This window comes from Mus musculus, chromosome 5, assembly GCF_000001635.26.
Source record: "Mus musculus strain C57BL/6J chromosome 5, GRCm38.p6 C57BL/6J".
In the NCBI taxonomy this organism is placed as follows: Eukaryota; Metazoa; Chordata; class Mammalia; order Rodentia; family Muridae; genus Mus; species Mus musculus.
Genome location: NC_000071.6, coordinates 120586392 through 120609044, shown reverse-complemented (window position 1 = coordinate 120609044; position 22653 = coordinate 120586392). Strand labels below are relative to the sequence as shown.

General features: G+C 51.0%; 2 protein-coding genes across 7 annotated transcripts in view; one reads left to right on the top strand and one right to left on the bottom strand.

Annotated features, from left to right (window-relative positions):
- Window positions 1-1929: 1929 nt before the first annotated feature.
- On the bottom strand, window positions 1930-22274 carry Iqcd (IQ motif containing D). Of its 2 annotated transcripts, XM_011248247.3 has the most exons (6): window positions 21029-22274; window positions 19951-20108; window positions 8207-9017; window positions 6486-6719; window positions 3845-3916; window positions 1930-2410 (listed from the first exon to the last, which is right to left on the bottom strand). In XM_011248247.3, exons 3-6 carry the CDS (start codon window positions 8924-8926, stop codon window positions 2060-2062), a joined length of 1377 nt encoding a protein of 458 aa, XP_011246549.1. In that variant the 5' UTR covers window positions 8927-9017; window positions 19951-20108; window positions 21029-22274; the 3' UTR covers window positions 1930-2059. The 2 variants fall into 2 exon arrangements, with proteins under 2 accessions (XP_011246549.1, NP_083684.1); NM_029408.2 differs by lacking the exon at window positions 21029-22274 and having other exon boundaries at window positions 1932-2410; window positions 19951-20022.
- Window positions 20367-22653, top strand: part of Tpcn1 (two pore channel 1) — a 54522-nt gene continuing 52235 nt past the window's right edge. For 2 of the 5 annotated variants that reach the window (XR_387566.4, XR_003955646.1), the window contains exon 1: window positions 20367-20542. The gene's annotated coding sequence lies outside the window, so the exon portion shown is untranslated. Of the gene's footprint in view, window positions 20600-22653 lie in introns of all 5 variants that reach the window. The other 3 variants (XM_011248201.3, NM_145853.2, XM_030254513.1) reach the window with 3 other exon arrangements.

Here is a 22653-nt window from a genome sequence, read left to right as displayed (position 1 = left end):
ACTTTTTCCCCGTTAAGTAAAGGTCTCAGTCGACCTCAATAGGGGTAAACTAGACAGCAGGTGATCAGAGGATGTGATTAGATGTGACAGAAATGTCAGTGACTGCTAAGGTCTGAAGACCTCAAGGCTCTGTCTGCCCGCCCGGTCCATCAACTCTACACACATGGGTTTGTGAGTGGTTCTTGTCCACCCCGGGACATAGTAAGAGTCCTTGGCTAGCAATTGTCTTGTTGGGCAGCGGGGATATAGCTCGTGGTAGAGTGTTTGCCTAGCATATGTGAATGGCACCTGGATTCAGTCACCAGCAACCCCCAGCCCAACAAAACAACAGGGCTCAGTGATGAGCCGAGTAGAGAGACCCCTGGGTGCTCAGCACTGCCCACAGGCTGCAGGGGCCCCTGGGCCTCAAGCTTCACCCAAGGTCCTGCATCCTTCCTTGGATGATGGGCCTAGGACCTTGAGCCTCTCCTTGCCCCCTCCCTCCCTGAACATTCCAGAGAGCCCAGTGGGTATCTCACCCCTGTCTAGGGGTAGCCAGGCCCAGGGACATATATAATGACCTGCAGAGGTGCCCCAGCCATGCCTGGACACAGACATGCTTTGTGCTTTAGCCATGTAGGGTATTGAAGCTTCTAGAACTTTCATGAAGAATTGGTTGGTTTCCCTCCTGTTTGTCTGTCCCATCCTTCCATGTTGAGAAGACACAGGCTAGAAACATTCTTCCGTCTACACTGAAGGAGAGCTGAAGCTCAGGGTGAGGCCACCAGCTTAGCTGACACCAGGCCTGGAGTCTGGCTGTGGACAGGAACCACAAAAAGTGGAGGGAGGAAGGGGGGAGACTGGAGAGAGGACCAGCAGCTCAGAGTGCTTACAGCTCTTCCAGAAGACCTGGGTTTGGTTCCCAGCACCCACGTCAGAAGGCCTGTAACTCCAATTCCAGGGGAGCCAACACCGTCTGACTTCTGCAGGCACCAGGCACACATGATACATGATTTTATATATATATATATATGGGCATACATGGGTATGTGCACACATACACACATTTTAAGATTAAAACAAAGTAGGAATGGAAGGGATGGCTCGTGGGTTACTGCTCTGTCAGAGGGCCTGAGTTCAGATCTCGGCGCCCTCTTTAAGTGGTTCACAAGGCTTTTAGCTCCAGCTCCAGTGAACTACACACCCAGCTGTGGCCTCTGTAGGCACATCCACATAAATAAACCTTTTTCCTGTTTTTTGTTTTTGTTTTTTTTTTTTTTTTGCAAGACAGGGTTTGCCCCCATGTAACTCTGGCCGTCCTAGAACTAGCTTGGTAGACCAGGCTAGCCTTAAACTCATAGAAATCTGCCTGCCTCTGCCTGACTGAAGGGATTAAAGCCATGGCTGGGCCACTAGGGTCCCCCTCCCTTGCCCCCTCCCACATACTTTGTTTTTCAGAGTGGAAAGGAGTCAGCTAGTTAAAGCTGCGCGTGCTTGTGATTTCAGCATTTAGGAATCAGAAGCAGGAGGATCACCTTAAGTTCAAGGCCACTCTGGGCTACATGGAAATAAAGCTGGCAGAGTGGTTGCTGCTGCATGGAGAGACACAGGGCCCAACTACTGGGATGTCAGGGGTGTTGACATCCTTGCAGAAAGGGCTGTTAAGTTTCTATGGGAGAATTTTCAATTCGTGAAATTCTAGCAACTGGTACTTTTTAAAACTCATGGAACAGTCTGAGCACACAACCCCTCCCCCACCCCCCACCCCCCTGCTGCCCTCCTGACAGTTCAGCTAAGACTAGGGCCTCATTTTTCAATGAAGGTGTGGTAGGATGGGGATCCGAAGTTTGCGCCCTCCTCAGGATGTTGCGCCCACGGCCTCAGCCTCAGCCTGGGACAGACAGGTCTGTTGAAGGGTGAGCCACTGAGTGTGGTTTGAAACGGGTTTTGTTGTTTGTCTTTTTTAATTTAGCCATCATTAAAGCCAGGGATGGAAGGGCTGGGACAGAACAGGGGCTTGGTTGGGACCCGGTAGGGCGTGGTGGAAGCTGAACAGGGGCGGGGCCAGACCAGGATGTGGTCACTTCTTCTTGCCTTTGCCCTTGGCCTTGGGTTTCTTCTCCTTGGCCTTTTCTTCCTTGGGCTTCTCCTTGCCCTTCCCCTTGTCTTTGCCCTTCCCCTTGCCCCGCTTCTTCTTCTTGGACCTGAGTATGGAGCGCACCAGGTAGCCCTTCCACACCGCCTGGATGAGCGTGGCGGCTCTCACCATGCGCACCATCTCGCGCTCTGCCTCCACCCGCTTCTTGGAATTGATCTCGCTCTCGGCCCGGATCTGAGAGAACTCCTCCACCAGCACCGCGTGCCTTTCCCTCAGCTCCTCCAGCTGCAGCTTCTCCTCCTTGTGGATGCTCTCCAGGTCCTCGTATTCGTCCTATGCGAGGGGCATGGCTGGAGGTGCGCAGCACCCGGCATGGCCTCCCCGTTCCCCATGCCCGGCTTCCAGCCCAGCCAGGTAGGATACAGAGCCTGTCTGTATATTTATACCTGGGTTCGCTCCAGGAAAGACCCGGCTGAGCAGATCTCAGAAAGGAGGGAGGACCAAGGGTGGTGAGTTGTGCAAACCTATGTGCTTTTGTTCTTGTGTAAATGCACATGTGAATAAATGCAGTGTGTGTGTGTGTGTGTGTGTGTGTGTGTGTGTGTGTGTGTGTGTGTGTGACTATAGGTGGAGGCTGGTGGTCAAGGTCACGTGTCCTCCTCGGGCTCTCCACCCTACTTCCTGAGGCCAGGCTCTCTCACTGAACCTGGAGCTTGCTGATGTGACTGAGCTAGCTGGACAGCAAACTCCCAGGATCAGCCTGCCTGTGCCCTCCCCAGCACTGTGACCACAGGTGCACATTGCCGCCTTCACTTCTCACATGGGATGCAGGGGATGCGAACTTGGGTCCTCAGGTTTGCATGGCAAGCATCCTACTGAGCTAGCATCCCATCTGTTAGCTTCTCTCCACCTTTAGGAGAGCTCTGGTTTTCCTCACTTGAAACACTGGGACAATTCCAAATACCAGGGCCAGTTTCTGGGATCAAGAGACCTTCGGGTTTCAGTATGAACTGGTCCTTCACAGACACTTGGTTTGGAGACCTGGTACCCACTAGGTGGCGCTGTTGAGTAGTGACTGAATCGGGAAAGCTCCAAGCTCATCTCTGGGTTACCCAGTGGATGCATTGATCGCTAAACAGACAGGAGGAGAGCCCTTCCGGGAGGAAGTAGTTCGTGGAAGGGTAGTGGGGTGGGCCCTTAAAAAATATCTTCTTCTTGGTCCGAGTCGTCTTCTTCCTCCTCCTCCTCCTCCTCCTCCTCCTTCTCCTCCTCCTCCTCTCCCCCCCTCCCCCCCCCCGCTCTCTCCCTCTCCCTCTCCCTTTCCTCTTATTCCCAGCTACTCTGTGCCCTCCTTCCTCCTCCTCTCTATCCCTCCCTCCCACCAGCATCTACAGATCTATCAGGGGGCACAGCTCATGAGCGATGCCAGTTTGAAACCTTCAGACGACAGTGAGAACCGTCTCGATTCCCTGCTTTATTCGGGAGCCTGGCACCTGGACCTTTTGGGTGCAGAGTGATGTGGGGGTGGGGGAGGAGGGCTCGCCTGTGAACCGGGAGCAGGCAGGAGCTGAGCCGGGCTGTGAGAGGACCATGGGAGGTGGCTATTAGGTGGAGCCACGTGCTTCAGGATGAATCTGGATTTCAGCAGTTTCAGCTTCTCTCTTTCAAAGGGTCTCCAGGGGAGGAGTCTCATACCTAGGCCACCTTGAGCAGCTCCTACCCGACCCTCCCTCCCCCAATCCCTCAGGAGGAACCCCCGGCACGTACCTGCTTCTCGCCCATCTCCATGTCATATTTCTGGATCCAGTTCTCGATTTCTGTCTCCACTTTGTATTTTTTCTTAAAACAAAAACGTCCAGGCAGGGCCCTTTAAGTTGGCTCAGTAGGTGGTAGAGGCACTTAGGACTTAAACTAATTCTCTGGCGCCACAAGGGGGCAGCAGGGAGCTGATAGCAGGGTTCTCCCAATCTCCATACAGGCATTGTGGTACCTGTATGTCCATAGGTACATACACACACACACACACACACACACACACACACACACACAAACACAACATGCACACACACACAATAATAATCTTTTTTAAAGGGTGAGCTCCCAGCTGGAGGTGAGGCTCAAAACCTTTGCCTAGCACGATCCCCAGTACTTACAAATTAATTCAAAAAACATTTGGGGCTGGAGAGAGGGCTCAGCAGTTAAGAGCTCGAGTTTCTCTTCCAGAGGACCCAGGTTCAAGTCCTAGCTCACGAACCTCGGTAACTCCAGTTCCAGAGGATCCAGCATCTTCTTCTGGGCCTCTGACGACACTGCACACATGCAGTGCACAGACATACATGTAGGCAATACAACCGTGTACATAAAATCAGAATTGAGGATGCTGGTGAGATGGCTCAGCAGTTAAGAGCACTGACTGCTCTTCTGGAGGTCCTGAGTTCAAATCCCAGAAACCATATGGTGGCTCACAACCATCCGTAATGAGATCTGATGCCCTCTTCTGGGGTGTCTGAAGACAGCTACAGTGTACTTACATATAATAATAAATAAATCTTTGGGCCAGAGGGAGCGGGGCCTGGAGCAGGAGCAAGTGGGGCTGGAGAAAGCAGAGATCCTGAGTTCAATTCCCAGCAACCACATGAAGGCTCACAACCATCTGTACACCTACAGTGTACTCATATACATAAAATAAATAAATAAATAAAATTTTTTTTTTTTTTTAGAAAGAATCGAAATTGAAAGAAGAAAACACATGGACCAGGTACAGTGCTTTGATCCCAGAACCCAGAGGCAGGTGGATCTCCAAGTTCAAGGCCAGCCTGGTCTACATAGCAAGTTCCAGGACAGTCAGGGCTACACAGCGAGACCCTGTCTCAGTAAATAAACCCCCCCCATACATAAAATGGGATGTGATGGGACCACAGAAATGAATGGAGCAAAGGCATGGCCTTCACCAGGGGTGGACTTGGGGATGGTGGCGAGGGAGAAGCCAGAGCAAAAAAGCAGACTCCGTTCACAGGACGTGCCATAATGGAGGATGAGCAGCTGCCAGAGCTGGGATGAGGGGGAGCGTCCTGCCTACGGGCAGTGAGAGTTTTAATTTTTTTTAAATTTTAAACTAAAAAATGTAATTCCATTTATTTATTTTGTGTGTGGGAGGTAAGTGGGCACTGTGTCACCAGGCATATATGGAGGTCAGAAGACAGCTGGCGGGAGTTGGGTCTCTCCTGCCACCACAGGGGTCCCAGGGATCAGAGTCAGTTTGTCCGGCTTGGCAGCAGTCTCCGTTAAAGACTGAGCCGTCTTGCTGTGCTCCCCCCTCCCCCCCACCTCCTTTCCCCCTCTAGACGCATTGCAGGAAACTGTCCACATGATACCAAGTGGGCTGCTTTTAAATGGATATTTGTATTTTATGTGGATTTTTACCTCAAATGAAAAGGAGCAGATAGTGGGTGTCGTGATGGGTGCATGTGATCACAGCCCTTGGCAAAGGAGTGGGGGGATGGGGTAGAGGACTGCTGTGAGTTGGAGACTTCTTTGGAGTGCATTGACTGTCTTTTCATTGGTGTGTGTGTGTGTGTGTGTGTGTGCATGCACAAAAACAATAGTGGAATGTGGGCAGGGGGAAGAGGACAACTTGCAGGAATGGGTTCTCTCCTATCCTATGGGTCCTGGGGATTGAACTCAGGGTATCAGGCTTGACTGCAAAGGGCCTTTCCCTCGCCGAGCCGTCCTCCCAGCTCTGCGTCGTCGTCTTTAACAAAACCAAAGGAGCCTCTAGATTCCCCAGAGCTGTTCTCAGTGTGGGCCCTGAAGGCAGGCTGGCTTCAGCACTCCCACCCCCCACACCCCCGTGACCCTCTGGGACTGTCCACCAATCTAGTGCAGACCTCGGCCTTTTGTCTGGAGACACACAACTTCCATGAGATTCTCAGAGAGTCAGGACACTGGAAAAGACTGGGGACTGGTCTGTAAGAAGGTGTCCTCGGAAAGAGACTTGAGAGGTGGTTGGAGCACGGTTGAGACAGGGAACAAACAAAGCAGCCATGCTTGGCACATGCTCACAGCACGCGCTGTGCCCACACTTCCAGCTATGCTTCCTCAGAGCTCATGAGAACCAGACACGGAAGGGTCCTGTTCAGTTTGCCTGAGGGTCACGAGCTACTTCAAGAAGGGGCCATCATCCTTTCGGGCTCAGGGGAGCCCAGGGACTTTGGGGAGGTCACTGAGCTTTAGTGCCCTAATTCTGGGATGGGGATTTGACCTCCTTGACCCAACTCTTGGTTTGGCTGCTTCCCCTTCCCACCTCCCAGGAGATCCCACCTATCTTGGGCTTTCGCACCCCTGGGCCAGCCCTGCTGCCCCCCACCCCCACCCCCACCCCCACTGTACCCCTGAGACCTCAGGGCACCTTCCTTAGTGCCTGCTCTGCCTCCCGGTTCTCCATGACCAGGTTGTGGTACTGTGCCCGAAGCGCCAGGATATCTTGCTGCGTCTTGGCCAGCCTGACCTGGGAGGCCCGGAAATCCACCTTCTGCTGCTTCTCGGCCTCCTGCTTCGTGCGGAGGAGGCTGTTCTCCGAAAACTTGAACACCTGGTGCAGATGGTTCTTCAGCTCCTGGATCACAAAGTTCTCCTTCTCCACCTAGGCCAGGACGAATGAGGACAGGGCCCTATTTAATAGCCACGCAGTCCTCCCACTCCCAGTCACAGGACAGCTGGCCTTTGGTTGTGCCCCTCCCCTAGGGGCTTATGCGTCTCTCCGGCCTGGGACCACATGCTCCCCTCCCCTAGGAAAGGGGTTGGCCAAGGCCTACAGGGCAAATCCAGCCAGCCATAGCTGTCAATAAAGTATTATTGGGACACAGCCCTTCAGTCCTGATACTCTCCATGGCTGCTTCCACACTAACAACAGAGACATGTTGAGACCGTTAGCTCACTGAGCCCAGTGTGTGGGATGTGTGACCCTTTGGAGATGGGATATGGAGCCAGAAAGAAAGCTGGCAAGTGTGTGCAGGAAGACAGTAGCCATGGACGACCCACAGCTGCCAAGATGCAACAGATCTGAGACTCATTCTAATACGCTCTCTAGGAAAATCTGGGTGGGGGTGGGGCTGGTTGGAATGCAGGTACAGGTGCACTTTAAGCTGCCTGCGGAAGCTTTGGATGTCACAGCTCTGTGTTCACAGCTATAGAGTGGCCTGCATGTGTGCATGTGTGTGCTTGTGTGTACAGCCTTTGTGTGTACAGCCTCAACTGTCATACACCTCTCTCTTTGGCCTGGAGCTTGTTGGCTATGCTAGGCTGGTGGGCCACTGACTCCTGTCCCTGCCTGCCCAGTCTCAGGGAACAGAGTGGCTCTGGAGCCCACACTCAAATCCCCTGGCTCGCACAGAAGGCTTTGTCTTCACGGAGCCATGCCTGGCCCCATGCAAGTGAATGCAGGTGCCTGTGGTGTCCAGCAGAGGGCGTGAGATTCCCCGGGAGAGCTGGAGTAAACAGTGTTTGCAAGCAGCTGGCCAGAGGGCCTGGGAACTGACCTCTGTTGCTCTGTAAGAGCAATGTGTACTGGGAGTGGTGGCGCATGCCTTTAATCCCAACACTTGGGAGGCACAGGCAGGTGGGATTCTATGGCGTTCCAGGCCAGTCAAGGCTGTAGAGTGAGACCCTGACTCCAACAGACAAAAGCCTGCACTTTTAACCTCTGAGCCATCTCTCCAACTCCTCCCCCACATGTCTGGTGTCTATCTTACCCGAGACAAAGGACCCACTTAGCCAGTGACACAGACACTTTGCCAACCCCTGGCTGGGAAGGTCTGCCTTGCTTGTCTGGCTCAATCCCGCTTTCTGTGTCCTCCCTGTCTTAGTGGCGCTGTCCCTAGTCCTTCTGGCCAGGATTTAGTTCTCTTACATCATCCCTTGATAGCGCCCTGCCCTTGTCCTTCCTTGAGCTCCGGAGGTTGGGCTTTTCCTACAGACAGACCTCCTAGGAAAATGCTCAGAACAATTTCTGAGGATTAAATGAAGGGAGAGAGCTATTGAAACCCATGAGAGAAGAGGCAAATCCCAGAGGGTTGGCCTGTTTGGGTGAGGTTTCTCCCCTAATTTGGGGGATGCCTTAGGGAGGTGTACCTCTGACTCCTTGTTCTTCAGCACGTTGGCCAGCTCAGCCTGGAGGTCATCGATGACCTCCTGGTTCCTCTCGCTCCTCCGGCTGATGTCCTGTATGAATTGGTTCTTCTCCCTGACTTCCATGGGGCTGGTGAGGAGCTTCTCAAAGAGGAAACCTCGAAGCTCCACCAGACCGTCGAGGAGGCACTGGGCCCCCGGGCTTCTGCCTGGCGCCTGTACCTGTAACAGCCTGGTGAACTGAGGCTCGCCCAGCACGAGCCTCAGGACAGTCTTGGTGGAGTCTCGGAACTGGTGCGCCAGCGTCAGCAGGTTCACCTTGTGCAGCTCTAGGGACAGTAGGCGTTCCTGGTTCCTAGTTTCCTCGGCTTCTTCCTCTTCCTCCAGCTTCTTGTGTCTCCTCTGCAGGATGCTGGCCCTCTCCACCAGGGTCTGGCCAATGTCCAAGTGCTCTCTTAGGGCTCTCACGAAATCCTCGGGCAGCGTGTCCTCCAGAGCCTCTGGGTGGGACTCCATGTAGGACATCAGGGTTATCAGCTCTATCTTGTGTATGGCCTCATCCAGGACTGACATGATCCTCTTGGCCTCGATGGTGTTGAGCTTGGATTTGGATGGGACTAAGGTCTTCATCGGCTCTGCTGGGACTAGACCTGTTCTCAGTGGGATTCTTTGGATGGCCAGTCCGTGGTAGGAAGGGGGTATGCTGACCTGGTCCAAGGCCATTTCTGGAGAGGCTGCCTTTGCCTCGGTATAATCTGGTACTGAGGCAGCCGCCAACTCAAGGCTCTCCTGGATTTCACAGCCTCCAGTAACCCTGCAGAGGAAGGGGTGACTGTGAGGTACATCGCCATTGGCCATGATGACCACTGTACAGAACCTCAAAGCTACTTTTAGCTTTTTTGTCTTCAAGGTTTGGTTTGGAGATATGGTCCATTATAGCCTAGGCTGTCCCTTCCTCCCGATCTGAGGGCTACGGTTATAGGCGTGTACCACCCTGGCAAGCTTATCTTTTGGCTTCGTGATGGTGCTTGAGCCAGCGGGGGTGGGGGTAGGAGGCCTGAGGGTGGAGGGCAGCTGCAGGCACATCTATCAGGCAAAAAGCAGCCTCTGTTCTGGGGACCAACCTCCAAGGGTTACCCAAGAGGCAGAAACAGAGAGAGGACAGCTTCAGGCAACTGAGGTCACCCAGCAGCTCCAGCAGCAGGAAGCCACATGTGTTGGGCTCACCAGGGGCAGTAGACCCCAGAGGAGTTGCAGCTGTGACTGCAAGCACTGTCTGATCAGAGAGTGGAAATGTCCTAGCCCCAACTTGCATTCCCCCCCCCCACGTTGATGCTAAACCAGCAGGAAACCAACTCAAGAGCCTGGGCCACTGGTGTACCACATCATCAGGCCAGGATGCGGAGGAGTCTGGGGCAAGGAGCAGGACATGCCGAACATTAGGACGGGACAGGGACAGAGCAGGATGGGCCACAGAATAGGAGCAGACACTGACACAGGAGGACAGGTCACACAGAGTAGGACAGGATAGGACAGGACATGGACAGAGCTGAACAGGGGCAAGGCCAAGCAGGGTGGATGACTGTGTACCAGCACACACCGGGAGCATCTGTGATCAGGTATGCATAGTGTGTGCATGTGTGTACATGTGCATGTGTGCACTTCTACATATTATATGTCCCCATGCAGGCCAGATATCACTATCAGGTGTCTTTCTTCATCTGTCTCCTTACTTTTTGAGACAGGGTCTCTGGCTAAACTGGAACCTCACCAGCTTGGGCAGGCTGGCCGCCAGCAAGCCAGTGGGTTCACCTCCCCAAGGCTGAGATTACAAACTCTTGCCTACGTCCTTGGCTTTTCGTGTGAGCTCTGGGGATGGAACCCAGCTCACCATGCCTGTGTGGCAGGTACTTTCCCAAGACAGCCACCACTCCTGATCCTGGCCGGGTGAGTTTTTTGGGGGTATTGATTTGAAAACTGGGGCAGAGTTGTAACAATAACTTCAAAATACAGAGTACAGAAAGTTTCAGGAGATGTGGTATCTGCTAAGACCAGCACCCACGAGGCGCAGGCAGGGTGATGGCTGAGAGTTCAAGGCCTGCCTAAGTATATTTTCAAAACTCCAAAAGTAAGTAAGTAAGTAAGTAAGTAAGTAAGTAAGTAAATGAATAAAGTTAAGCCAGGCAGTGGTGGTGCATGCCTTTGATCACAACACTTGGGAGGCACAGACAGGTGGATCTCTTGAATTCCAGACCAGCCTGCTCTACAGAGTGAGTTCTAGGACAGCCAGCGCTACATCGAGAAACCCTGTCTCAAAACAAACAAAATAATTACTCACCAGGTGCTGTGGGGCTGGCCGGTAATGCCAACACATGGAAGAAAAGACAAGAAAGAAAAGGGAGGGAGGGAGGAGGCTAGTCCATTTTCCTGAAAATCAAATCAAGTCCTGAACTAGAGGTTCTCAGCACGTGGGTCAAGACCCACCCCCCACGAATGGGTCACATATCAGATATCTTGCATATCAAGATAGTTACATTGCAGTTATGAGGTAGCAGTGAAATAATTTTATGGCTGGTGATCTGATCAGTAGCACATGAGAAACTGTGTTAAAGGGTCAGGGCTCTGTTCTGAAACAGAAAGGGCATCAGGGTAACATCTGGGATGTCACTAAATCCAAGGTTTGGTTAACAGAACTGTATGGATAGTGACTTACATATTTGTTTCTGTTTGAGACAGAGTCTCATGTAGCCCAGGCTGGCCCAGGACTTGTTGTGTAGCAACTCCTGCCTCCATCCCCAAAGCCTGAGGATTGCAGGCATGTGTGGTCATTGGTTACCCCGGGCTGGCAATGTTACTTTCTTAGTTCTGACCTATAAAGTAACATCAGGGGGAGCTTTCAGAAGAATTCGGAGGATATATATTATCCACAATTGTTACGAAGTAAAAGGTTTGTCTTGAACTCAATGGAGACATCAGAAATTTTTGCCAAATTCTTTGGCAAGCTGGGCATAGGGTCACACACCTTTAATCCTGGCACTCAAGAGGCAGAGGCAGGTGGATCTCTGAGTTCGAGGCCACCTTGGTCTGCAGAGTGAGTTCCAGGACAGCCAAGGCTACACAAAGAAACCCTAACTTTAAAGAAAAGACTTAAAACTTTGGTTGCACAGTGGCTGGATTGCAGTCCTTGCTGGGAGACCTAAGTCTGGTTAGGGGGGCCTGGGTTCTCTTTACTGTAAGGCAAGACTCCTTAGGTTCGAGCACAAGGCTCAGACATGATATGTCTTCAACAGACAGCTAATATTACATTATAGGTCCAGGGAAGCTGAAGTGTGAGCCTGGGACGTCATGGTGTCCTGTACGAATGCCATCCACAGCCGAGTACCTTCCTCTGTGCTCAGCCTGCCCCCTCTGCATGCCCCTTGCCTTGCTAACTGGCTCTGGCATCCCCACACAGACCTCATTAACTGGTCACTATCTTTCTCTTCTCCAAAGAAACAGGGTCTGCCAACACCAGCAGGGGCTCGTCAGGGTGTGTTACACACTTCTGTGACTTGGGGAAGCCTGGAGAGAGTATTTGAAGGAGATTGGGGGAGGGCAGAGGACTCGCTCTCAGACCTTAGGCTCCTCAACCTCAGACTTGGATCTCGGACTCCTTGAGGTCTTAAGCTGCCAGCACCGGAGGGGACAATGGCACGGATGTCTCTGTCTGTGGAAGTCTGTGTCCTCAGGCAGCCAAGTTTCCCTCAGGCAGCAGCCTCTCCCTGTCATAGATGCTCATGGTTTGTGTAAAACCCCATGGATGTGTTAAAGCGTGGGTTCCCAGCCCATAGAGCTATGCAGGGGTGGTGGGACATTTCTTTAAGTGGTGGGGTCTGGTGGGGATTTCCTTTTGCGGCGGGGGCGGCAGGGAGGGTGTCTGTTGAGACTGAGTCTTACTGTTTTAGCCTTGGTGGACCTGAAACTCACTGTGTAGATCAGGCTGGCTTTGAACTCAAAGAGAACCACCTGCCTATACCTCTGGCTCCTGAGTGTTGGGACTGAAAGGCATTGGTAACTATATCACCCTTAACTAGTTCAAGGTTCTTGGGTCATTAGGAGTCACACTGTGCCTCTGTATCTTTGTTTTACACACACACACCTCTGTGACCCACAGTCCCACCACAGTCTCCTAAACATTGGAGCCTCTAACCACATACCAGACCAGCCTTTCTCCCTTAAGAGTCCTTCACCTCGGGGGCTTTGTCATGGTGAGAAAGCTGAAGGACACTGCAGTCTTGGTGGACCTGTCTGTCAAATAGTCCTGCCCACTTTATCCGGGGAGTAGGGACACTGGCTGAGGAGAAACTGCACGGTTGGGGAATGCCAAGCTCCGTGCTCCTTCTTGAAGACTCTTTTAATCCAGACCCCAAAATTGTGTGTGCGCACTCCTTGGCTGCTGTCTGAGCTCTGAAGCCTGGTTGGTCAGCGTTGCTTTCATTGCTGCACCCATTGCTTTCATTGTTTCTGTTGTTTGTCATGAGAGAGGCTCAGCTGATCACCTTTGCAATCAAAGAGCCTAGGCCACAGACGGCAAAGCAGTAACTAAGTAACGCATCTATGGACAGAGGAGAGGGGTGCCAGGTCTGCTGTGAAGGATGGGAGGCTCCTTGGCCAATCAAAACTCACCCAGAGCCAGACCTTAGAGGCTGAAGACCCAGCCCGAGGTGGCACCATCTTGCTTCGCTGGGAGACTCTCATTCCCTCTTCCTTGCTCTCTCATCCCACAGTGAACTCCCTAGGGGCCTTTTCCTGACTGTAAAGTGTCATGGGCAGCTTTGGTGCCTCTCCTCAGCCCCTCAGATGAAGGGTCCCTTGCCCTGCCCCGAGGCCACAGGATGAAGACAGGAAGTGTTGGATAGACAGACAGAAGGGCTCACTTTTCCACGTTGTTCTCTGAGTTCTCCTGGGCATCAATCAAAACTCCCAGATTTCCCCAGGAGATGGGAGCTCAGAGCCACGGGGGAATGCTTCCAATTTGCTTTCAGCCAAGTTGCCTCGTTTGCTTTAAAGGGCAAGCTTGTTTTCTTTGATTACCAAGACGCCCATCAGCTCCTGACAGCTTATTTGGGTGAAAAAGCTGGGGGAATGGGAGAAGTGGCCGATGTGGAGCGAGGGGGTAGATGATGATGCCAGCAAAAATGACCCAAGAGTCGGCTCCTTGAATTCTAATATGATGGCTCCCTGTCCTTTAAGATGCCACCAACCTTCATATTGAAATCATTGCCAACCCAGCCTCTCTTTGTAAGATTCCTGCCCAGAGAGTGAAGCAGGGCTGCTGCTGGACTGTGACTTTAATTGTCATGAATTCTATTGATTCATCTTTATCATGCAAATATGCCTCCACTTCATTCAGATAGGCATAGGCCTCTTGGATATTTATTACTGCACTCTTATTTTGAAAAAAAAAAATGTTTTCAACTAACAGAGCCCCTCAAACACTTGGAGAGAAGCTGGAAGAAGAAACCCCATCACCTGTGACTATGGGAAGGTCAGGTAGAGAGGGAAGGTCTTAGTTTAAGAAATTTTTTTTGTAATACAGGCCAGTGTTAGAACTTACCTATGTGCCCAACTGTTCTAAATACACAAGTGATCCCAGCTCTTGAAGGGGGCTGGGGGGGCGCAGGATGAGAAAAGTTCAAGACCACCCTTGGCTACACAGTGAGTTGAAGGCTATCCTGGGCTACACAATGAACTGTAGGCCATCCCAGGCTATATAGGGAAACTCTGTCTCAAACAAAATAAAAATCAAGAAGTACTCTCTGAGCTGGGCATGGTGGCGCACTCCTTTAATCCCAGCACTTGGGAGGCAGAGGCAGGTGGATCTCTGAGTTTGAGGCCAGCCTGGTCTACAGAGTGAGTTCCAGGACAGCCAGGGCTACACAGAGAAACCCTGTCTCAAAAAAAAAAAAAAAAAAAAAAGAAAGAAAAAAGAAAAGAAGAAGAAGTCCTCTCTGTTTTGTTTTTTGTTTGTTTTCCAGGCAGAGTTTCTCCGTGTAGCCCTGGCTGTCCTGAAACTCACCCTGTAAACCAGACTGGCCTTGAGAGATCAGTCTGTGTCTGCCTTCTGAGAGCTGGGCTCAAAGGTGGGCATCGCTACTGCTGAGCTAAGGAGTACTTCCTAGGGATGAGTGCTTTCGGTCCTTATAACCCTGCAAGGTCATGGTTATTTTCTCTGATTCACAGACAAGAAGAGGGAGCTGAGAGAGAGGTACAGGAGTCCAGTTAATCATGCTGAACGCATCCATTCATGCTCAGTGGTTAAAGATGCTGCTTACCAACACGGAGGACCTGAGTTTGAGTCAGCGGAAGGAGGAAACCAACTCCTGAGAGTCCTTCTTGACCTCCATACTTGTGCCATGGCATGCCAGCACACACACACACGTACACACAGGCACACAGGCACACACAATGCTACTCCTACTCCTACTGACTTTATCTTAAGCCGCTATCACATAGTAGATGCTCAGTAAACAGCTGTCAGTAGATGAGGAGACTGTGGCCCTGCCTCCTTGTCATTTCCTGCAGGACTGTGGGGAATTGCAGGCTGGTCTCCAGTCGAGCTGAGGTCTGAACCCCAATGGTCATAATTCATCTACATGACACAACAGGCATTCCCTCATGCTCCTGGAACTCCAGCCCTGCCTAAGGTACCACCTCCCACAGCCCTCACAAGAGAAGCATGGTCAGTAGTCACATAAGCAATGGCCCAAGCTTCTGAACCTTCAGGCTAAACTCCTCCCCAGTTACCTAGCAACAGTGAAGACCATAAAAAGGGGTGCTCAGCCCCCCTTCTCACTCCTTTGTCCTTCTCTCACTTCTCTCTCCTCTTCCCTTTCTCTCTGTCTTCTCCTCCCTCTCTCTTCTCCTTCCTCTCTTCTCTTCTCTTCTCTTCTCTTCTCTTCTCTTCTCTTCTCTTCTCTTCTCTCTTTTCCCTGCATTTCTATAATAAAGCTCTTAAACCATAGAGTCTCTGCTCTGCTCCATCAAGTTCCACTGCACACTCTGGTCAGTGTTGGGAACTTCTTCCCTCTTCTCTGTCTCCCACAACCCTGGTGGCTTTAGCAAAGTAGCTACAGTGGGGGGGGGGGGTCCCCAGGCAGGGCTGCCCCTTGGCCACCCCCTGAAGAGTGGGATAGAGGAATGCCCAGCCAGAGATGAGTGGATAGGGTAGATAGCAGCCCTCCCACGCCTGACTGACCAGAGAATAGGGAAACTCTGGCAGGGTGTGGGCACCTTTTTCCTATCCCACTTCTCCCCGGGCAACACCCCAGGGCCCCCCTTTTTATTTTGTTCCCAACACAGGTCGATGCAGATGCAGTAATGAGGTCACAAGCCAGATTGTAACCTCCATGAGAGCCAGCCAACATGTCATTGGGTGTCTTAGTTAGGGCTTCCTGTTGCTGTGAAGAGACACCATGACCAAGGCCATTCTTACTTAGGAAAACATTTCATTGGTGCTGGCTTACAGTTCACAGAGTTTCAGCCTATTATCATCATGGTGGGAAGCCTGGCAACGTGGTAGGTAGAGTTCTCTATCTTGATCCACAGGCAGCAAGATGGGGTGCTCTGTACCACACTGGTAAACCTTGAGCATATATATATATATATATATATATATATATATATATATCCTCAAAGCCCCGCCTCCACAGTGACACGCTTCCTCTAACAAACCCACACCTCCTCCAATAAAACCATACCTCCTAATAGCGCCACTCCCTATGATCGAACATTCAAACACACGAGTCTCTGGGAGCCATAGCTAGTCAAACCACCACATTTGGGTTGGTTTTTTTGTTTGCTAGGCAGAATCTCACTGTATTGACCATGTGATTTCCAACCTTTGCCTCCAAAGTAGCTGGAAACTACATCGTGTGGATTATATTTGGTTTCTGGAGGCCCCCTGGGACAGGCTTGTGGCAATGGTGCTGAAAGTGTCGAGAGAGAGGGTCTCAGCTGTGGTCAGGGGCTGCAGAGTTTCAGAGACAGATGGCGGTCAGTAGCAACTGGGGATAGGTGCTCACATGGCTGCTTGCAGTGGTCAACAACCTTCTGCAGCTTGGGACAGACCTGGGCGCGGTCACCTGCCCTTCTACAAGTTCCAAAGTGAAAAAGAGGAAGCCAGGGAGGGGCTCACTGTATAGTAACTGAGTTCACTTGGAGCCCAGTCCCTGTGGCTCCCACACAGTCACATGAGTTTTTGTGATCTGATCACTCTCTCCAGGCTTTGGCTGCCCTTCTCTAAAATAGGGACAGACAGGGGACTTTACAGTACTCTCGTATAAATGCAATACTACCAAATATGTCCAGCTTTTATGACTAATGCAAAAATGACAGGTAGGAGCTGAGAAGATGGCTCAGTGGTTAAAAGCACCTGCTGCTCTTGTCGGATCAAGGTTTGGCTCTCAGAACTCACATGGAGCAACCATTTGTCGCTCTAGTTTCAGGGGATTCAGTGCCCTCTTCTGGCTGATGGTAGTACTGCACAATATGACGCATATACATGCAGGCAGGCAAAACATTCATACGCATTAAATAAAAAATCAAAAGAAAGAAGTTCCAAAGTACGACTATGGTATATCATTCTGCAGACTGAACAGAATAGCAGAGGCAGGAGGATGCTGGGGGTGTTGGCTTCCAACCTAGATGAGAAACGCTGGGTTCAGAGGAACACACTCAGAGCTACAGAGGACACTTAATCCCGCTTCTGGTTTCTGTGTCAGATGCTTTGAATTCCTTTCTTGGTCAAAGCATGCTTTAGAAATGTGCATTTCTGTTCGCACATGACCGTATAGTGGATTGTTTTGGTTGTTTCAAAAAAAAGGAAGGGCTGATAGTGACACATCTGCTTAGCATGTGTGAGGCTCTGAGTTCCATTATAGCATTAAGGCATGTACCTACACACATGTATACACATACATACACACATATAATCACATACACACATATAATCACATGGATACACATATACATGCATACACACATGCACACACACACATATACACTTTTTTTTTTTTTTTTGGTTTTTCAAGACAGGTTTCTCTGTGTAGCTCTGGCTGTCCTGGAACTCACTCTGTAGACCAGGCTGGCCTCGAACTCAGAAATCTGCCTGCCTCTGCCTTCCAAGTGCTGGGATTAAAGGCATGCGCCACCACTGCCAGGCATACATACACATATAATCACATGAATACACATATACATGCATATACACATGCACACACACACATGCATGCATAAGTGAACAAGCATGCATGCACACATACACACACATGCACATGCATCCACATGCACACAATACACAATACATGCACATCCTTATACACACATCCACATGCATATGCATACATACATATCGTGCACACACACATACACACATGAATACATATCCACAACACATACACATGCACACACGTACACACAGGAAGTAAATAAAACAGAACTTAAAATGCAGGCTAGAGAAATGGCTCTGTCAGTAAAATGCTTGAATCTGAAGCTCCTTCATACTCATGTAAGAGCCAGGTGTGACACACAGAATAAGAAAATAAACCCTTCATCTTTAAAAAATATTAGTTACCAGAGTATAAGATATCAACATAATTAATAGAGGAAGCACAGACTTCGTATTTGCCTGGTGTTTGGTGCAGTGTGAACCCGCGTTATTCTTTCAATAATTAAGCCTGCACTGAGAGTAGAAGAGGAGATGCATTTCTTTGTCCATTAAAAGGAAAAAGTTTCCTGCATTTGAGAGCATTCAGGTTAAAATATTTTCATTGGCTACAGGATCTAGCCCGTTGCTATAATAAAAGCTGAAGTTCAGAGATACTTTACCCTGATGTTCTGTTTCAAGTGTTCTTGATTTTTAATCACTTTTAATTCCAAGAACTCTCACTAGGACCTCAAAGAAAAAGTGTGTGTGCGTGCGCGTGCATGCATGCGTGCATGCATGATGTTCATGAGTGCAGGTGTCTTTTGGGCCAGTAGAGGGCGCTGGATCACCTGAAGTCGAGTTACAGGCAGTTGTGACTCATGAATGCTAGGAACTGAGGGCCCTCTACAAAAACAGTGTAATGTCTAAATGTCTAAGCTATCATTCCAGCCCTCCCATTTCAGACAGGATTTCATGCAACTCAGACTGCCGTCACTAACCATACTGTTATGGTTTATATATGCCCGGCCCAGGGAGTGGCACTTTTAGAACGCCCTGTTGGAGTAGGTGTGGCCTTGCTGGAGTGGGTGTGGCCCTGTTGGAGTGGGTGTGGCCTTGTTGTAGGTGCGTCACTGTGGGTGTGGGCTTTAAGACCTTCATCCTAAACTGGGCGTGGTGGCGCACACCTTTGATCCTAGCACTCTGGAGGCAGAGGCTGGCGGATTTCTGAGTTCGAGGCCAGCCTGGCCTATAAAGCGAGTTCCAGGACAGCCAGGGTTATACAGAGAAACCCTGTCTCGAAAAACAAGAACAAACAAACAAAAGACCTTCATCCTAGCTGCCTGGAAGTCAGTCTTCCGCTAGCAGCCTTCAGATGAAGATGTAGAATTCTCAGTTCGTCCTGCACCATGCCTGCCTGGATGCTGCCATGCTCCCACCTTGATGATAATGGACTGAACCTCTGAACCTGTGAGCCAGCCCCAAATAAATGTTGTCCTTACAAGAGTTGCCTTGGTCAAGGTGTAAAGCGAGCAGTCAAAACCTAACTAAGACACACACTAAGCACTCAATAAGCCCATGTTAAATATGTGAATTATTCGTTGTATGAGCCAAGAGAATGTCCTAGGAAATGCTTAGACAGAGGGAGTTAGGGTAGAATAAGTCGTGGCGGGGATCACTGCAATTAGCCTGGCAGTCACAGCACACACACGTTGTGAACATACCTTGTGCACTCACATACACGTAGGCACCCACAGATACATATAAAGTAAAAATAAATAAAGCTTTACGTTATTTTAAAAGAGCGTGTACGGCTTTTTGAAAGGACTAGAGTTTAGTCCCCTGCACCTATGACAGGTGGCTCACAACTGCCCACCCGTAATTAATTTTAGCTCCAGAGGATCCAAAACCCTTTGTCTGTATTCACATTCACATACCCCACCAACGCAGACATAGTGATAATAATATTAATAATGATAATAAAACTTTAACAATTAAAGGGGAAAAAACCTAATTAGACCAAGGGTGGTGGCACATGCTTTTAATCCCAGTACTCAAAGGCAAAGACTGGTGGATCTCTGTGAGTCTGAGGCTAGCCTGGTCTACAGAGTGAGTTCGAGACTACATAGTGAGACCTTGTTCCAAAATCAAAACAAACAACAAATCCTTATTTTAAGCATACACTGAAGGGGGTCACGCACCCAGCAAGCTGACCTCTGAACATAGTGCGGACAGTGGGCACCAAAACAAACCAACCCATCCAATTACTTGAACTAAGTTCACTCGATGTGAACTTCACAAATGGTATCAGTAAGAGATGAGGAGAGGGACTATGAAATGGCAGGTGGACCAGACAGGAAGCAAGACTATCAGAAGAGGATACTTGATGGTGCTTGCAGGAGGCCTAGAGGAGGACAGGATGGAGGTTGGGCAAGGGAGTGAGGACCTGGAGCTGGACGGGATGGCAAGTGGGGCGCGGACGCCTGGAGGGGAGAAATCACTGGACGGCGTGCCTACTAGGTGCACACAGCCTGCAGCCTGGGGCTTCCCCGCTGTCACTCACCAGCTCCTCAAGATGCAAGTTTCTTGGCCCACAGTTAAGCAACTCGGCGGCCCTTATGTTGCTAGGTTACGAGCCACTCTTAGAAGGCGGGACTTTGAGTTTGACTGACATTCTTTTTCACCATTTAACTTCGAATCGGGTTGCGTTGGCTCCGCCTCCTGAAAGATGGCCAATCAAAATCCCCGCCTCTCTGACGTTTCGCCAATGGAAAGACGCAGGATTCCTGTTGGTTGCGCGAGTGAGGCGGGGGTGGGGGTGGGGTGGGGAGGAAAGGGGTGTTGCTTCCTCGCCCCGCCCTCCCTTTGGGAGGAGGGCTGTGAGAACGCTGAGTGACGTGTAGTCTACCCTGTCAAATTTCATTGCGACCCCTCTGATGGCCAGTAGGCTGTGGCCTAGGGCCGTGGGCGGGGCTTTCGGGGCTGAGTGACAGGAGTCGGCGGATGCGAAGGCTGGCGCAGCTGCCGCTGTGGCAGCGGTGAGGCGGCGGTGGCGGCTGCTGAGGCTCCGCGCTGGGGATATTGGCGGCGGCAACTGCGGGCTGAGCTACGCTGTGCAGACCCAGTGCACAGTGCGGGATCCCGGGACGGCGCGTGTAAGGATCCGAGGGGTGCGCGATCTTGGCCCGAGGGCAAGGGTCAGGGGTCAGAAGGTGCAGAGAAGGGGCTGGGGCTGAGTGCTCCAGAAGCCCGAGGCGGGGCCCTGGGAGGTGGCCGGCATGCTCTCTCCTTGCGGATCCCCTTCTCTCTGCACCCCTTTTCTTTGGCCTGACTTCCTGGGGCGACCCGGATCGCGATGGGGATCGTGGGGAGCTAGAGCCCCCGAGCGACCCTTCCTCCCTGCTCACCTCCCTGCTGTGTCCTCTTGTGACCTGGCCGGGGACTCCTGCCTGGGTCAGTCTGCCTCAGGGGACAGATCGCAGGATGGCAGCTAGCTATCTGATTCCGGGACCTTCTTCCAGGGGTGACCTTACCCCAGGGGTGACTCGCTGGGTCTCCGCTAGAGAGAGAACCAAGGTCTGCCAAAGGGCTGGACCTTAGGAGCTCCGAGTCTGCTGTGTGACCTTGGACAGTTTACTTACCCTCTCTGGGCCCCGTTTCTTTCTCTTTGAAAAGTCATAGGCTCTTCAGGAGGCAAAGGCAGGAGAATGGCAACTTCAAAGCTTCAAAGCTCCATAGGGATATCCCTACCACCAAAGACAAAAAACAAGAAAGCGGTTGGTGGATTTCGCCTAAGTGGAGTGCAGTTTCTAGGAATAGTTGGTGGGGCTGCGCTGAAGTGGGCAGTGTCCCCTGCGTTCCATGACTACTTGTGGCTCTTTACTTGGGAGAGGCCACGCTAAGCTGCCTCATGTATCAAGTGGGCGCTAACCAACTGAGGGCAGAGCCGTTGAGTCGGAGCCAGGAGGTTGTTTCCTGTGGGTGGGGTCTACAGCTGTGTACTGTAGATGTTCAGTAGCCTCTCTGGACTCCCTCGCAATCAATCCCAAGTTGTGATGCTGGAAATATTTCTAGACAGTGGGGACAAAGTCACTCCAGGCGAGAGCCATTGAGGTGAGACCAGGCATGTTAGAATGGAGTCATGCATCCCGCTGTTAAAATGTAAAACCCACTGGGAGGATCTCCCTAGGATGCTAGTGACGAACATTAGAAACCTGTTGTCATGCGTTGGGAGAGCTTCTTGCCTTCCAAGTGAATAGCGAGAACACACTGTTAGAGCCTCCTCCTCATGGCCTCAAAGTACATCCTTGTAATCCCTCTGCTGTGGAGTGCGTTAGAAGTGTGAGCCTAGTCTATGCAAGGCACTGGGGGAGGAGAGAGTTAAGCCAAAATTCAAAACACACTGCAGTTCTTTAGGCAGCCAAATGACGGGTATCTTGTGGGAGTTCCTCTTCTGTCTCCCCTTGTTGAGATTTCCAAGCAAAATAAATTCTCAAATCTGGAAAAGGAAAACAAAAAACACAAACGAACAACCCCCTCCCCACCCCCCACTTGCAGGAACTTTGCCAGGCAGAGTCTTTCAGGCTTAGCAGGCTGCTGCAGAAAGTGGTGTTTATCTCCGCTGCCGCCACCGCCTCTGTTAAGAGAGACAGGCTGTCTCTGCCTGGTGATGTTCCCATCCATCGTTCCTGGAAAGGGGGCAGACATTGCCCAGTTGTCCTGCCGAGGATTGGTTTGGAGGCGGACTATGTCTGGTGCACTGGCCACAGTTGGAGGCAGCAACCTGCTGCTGTCTCTAAGTTCAAAGGTCCCCGGGCAGATCTGCTGAGTCCTGCCTTTCTTTTTATCTCAGTAAGCAGAAGCCGGTCTGTGTAAACAGCTTCTCGAACAGGCCAGTCCTGAGGGTTTAAACCTGGAGAGAAGGAAGGATGGGGCTTTTGAAAAGGACTCTGATTATAAGTTGTAAGGAATGTGCAAGTGCTTCTTCCTCATTGAACATCTCCCGTAGAGGAGCGCAAAGGTCATGCAAGAAGAATTCCTGTCGGCCACCAGCAAAGCCAGGATGATCTTATGTATTCCCAAGAGTAATTACTGCTCTCTGAGGACAAGACCTGGTGACTTTAAGAGTCACCACACCTGGTTAGGAATGTAGGCCTGGAGACAAAGCTTGGCTTTCTGACTGTGGGCACTCAGGAAAGTTACCTATTACCTCTGTCCCTACCTGATGTGTAGAGGTTTTTATTTTTGTATAGCCCTGGCTGTCCTG

What these genes read in the sequence shown, in the direction of transcription:
- Iqcd (XM_011248247.3), bottom strand. Translation starts at nt 8,926, where the DNA reads ATGGCCTTGGACCAGGTCAGCATACCCCCTTCCTACCACGGACTGGCC. An exon ending in TGAAGAACAAGGAGTCAGAG is followed by an intron (nt 6,720 to 8,206) that starts GTACACCTCCCT and finishes GTCCTGGCCTAG; the next exon opens with GTGGAGAAGGAGAACTTTGT. An exon ending in CAGAGCAGGCACTAAGGAAG is followed by an intron (nt 3,917 to 6,485) that starts GTGCCCTGAGGT and finishes TTTTGTTTTAAG; the next exon opens with AAAAAATACAAAGTGGAGAC.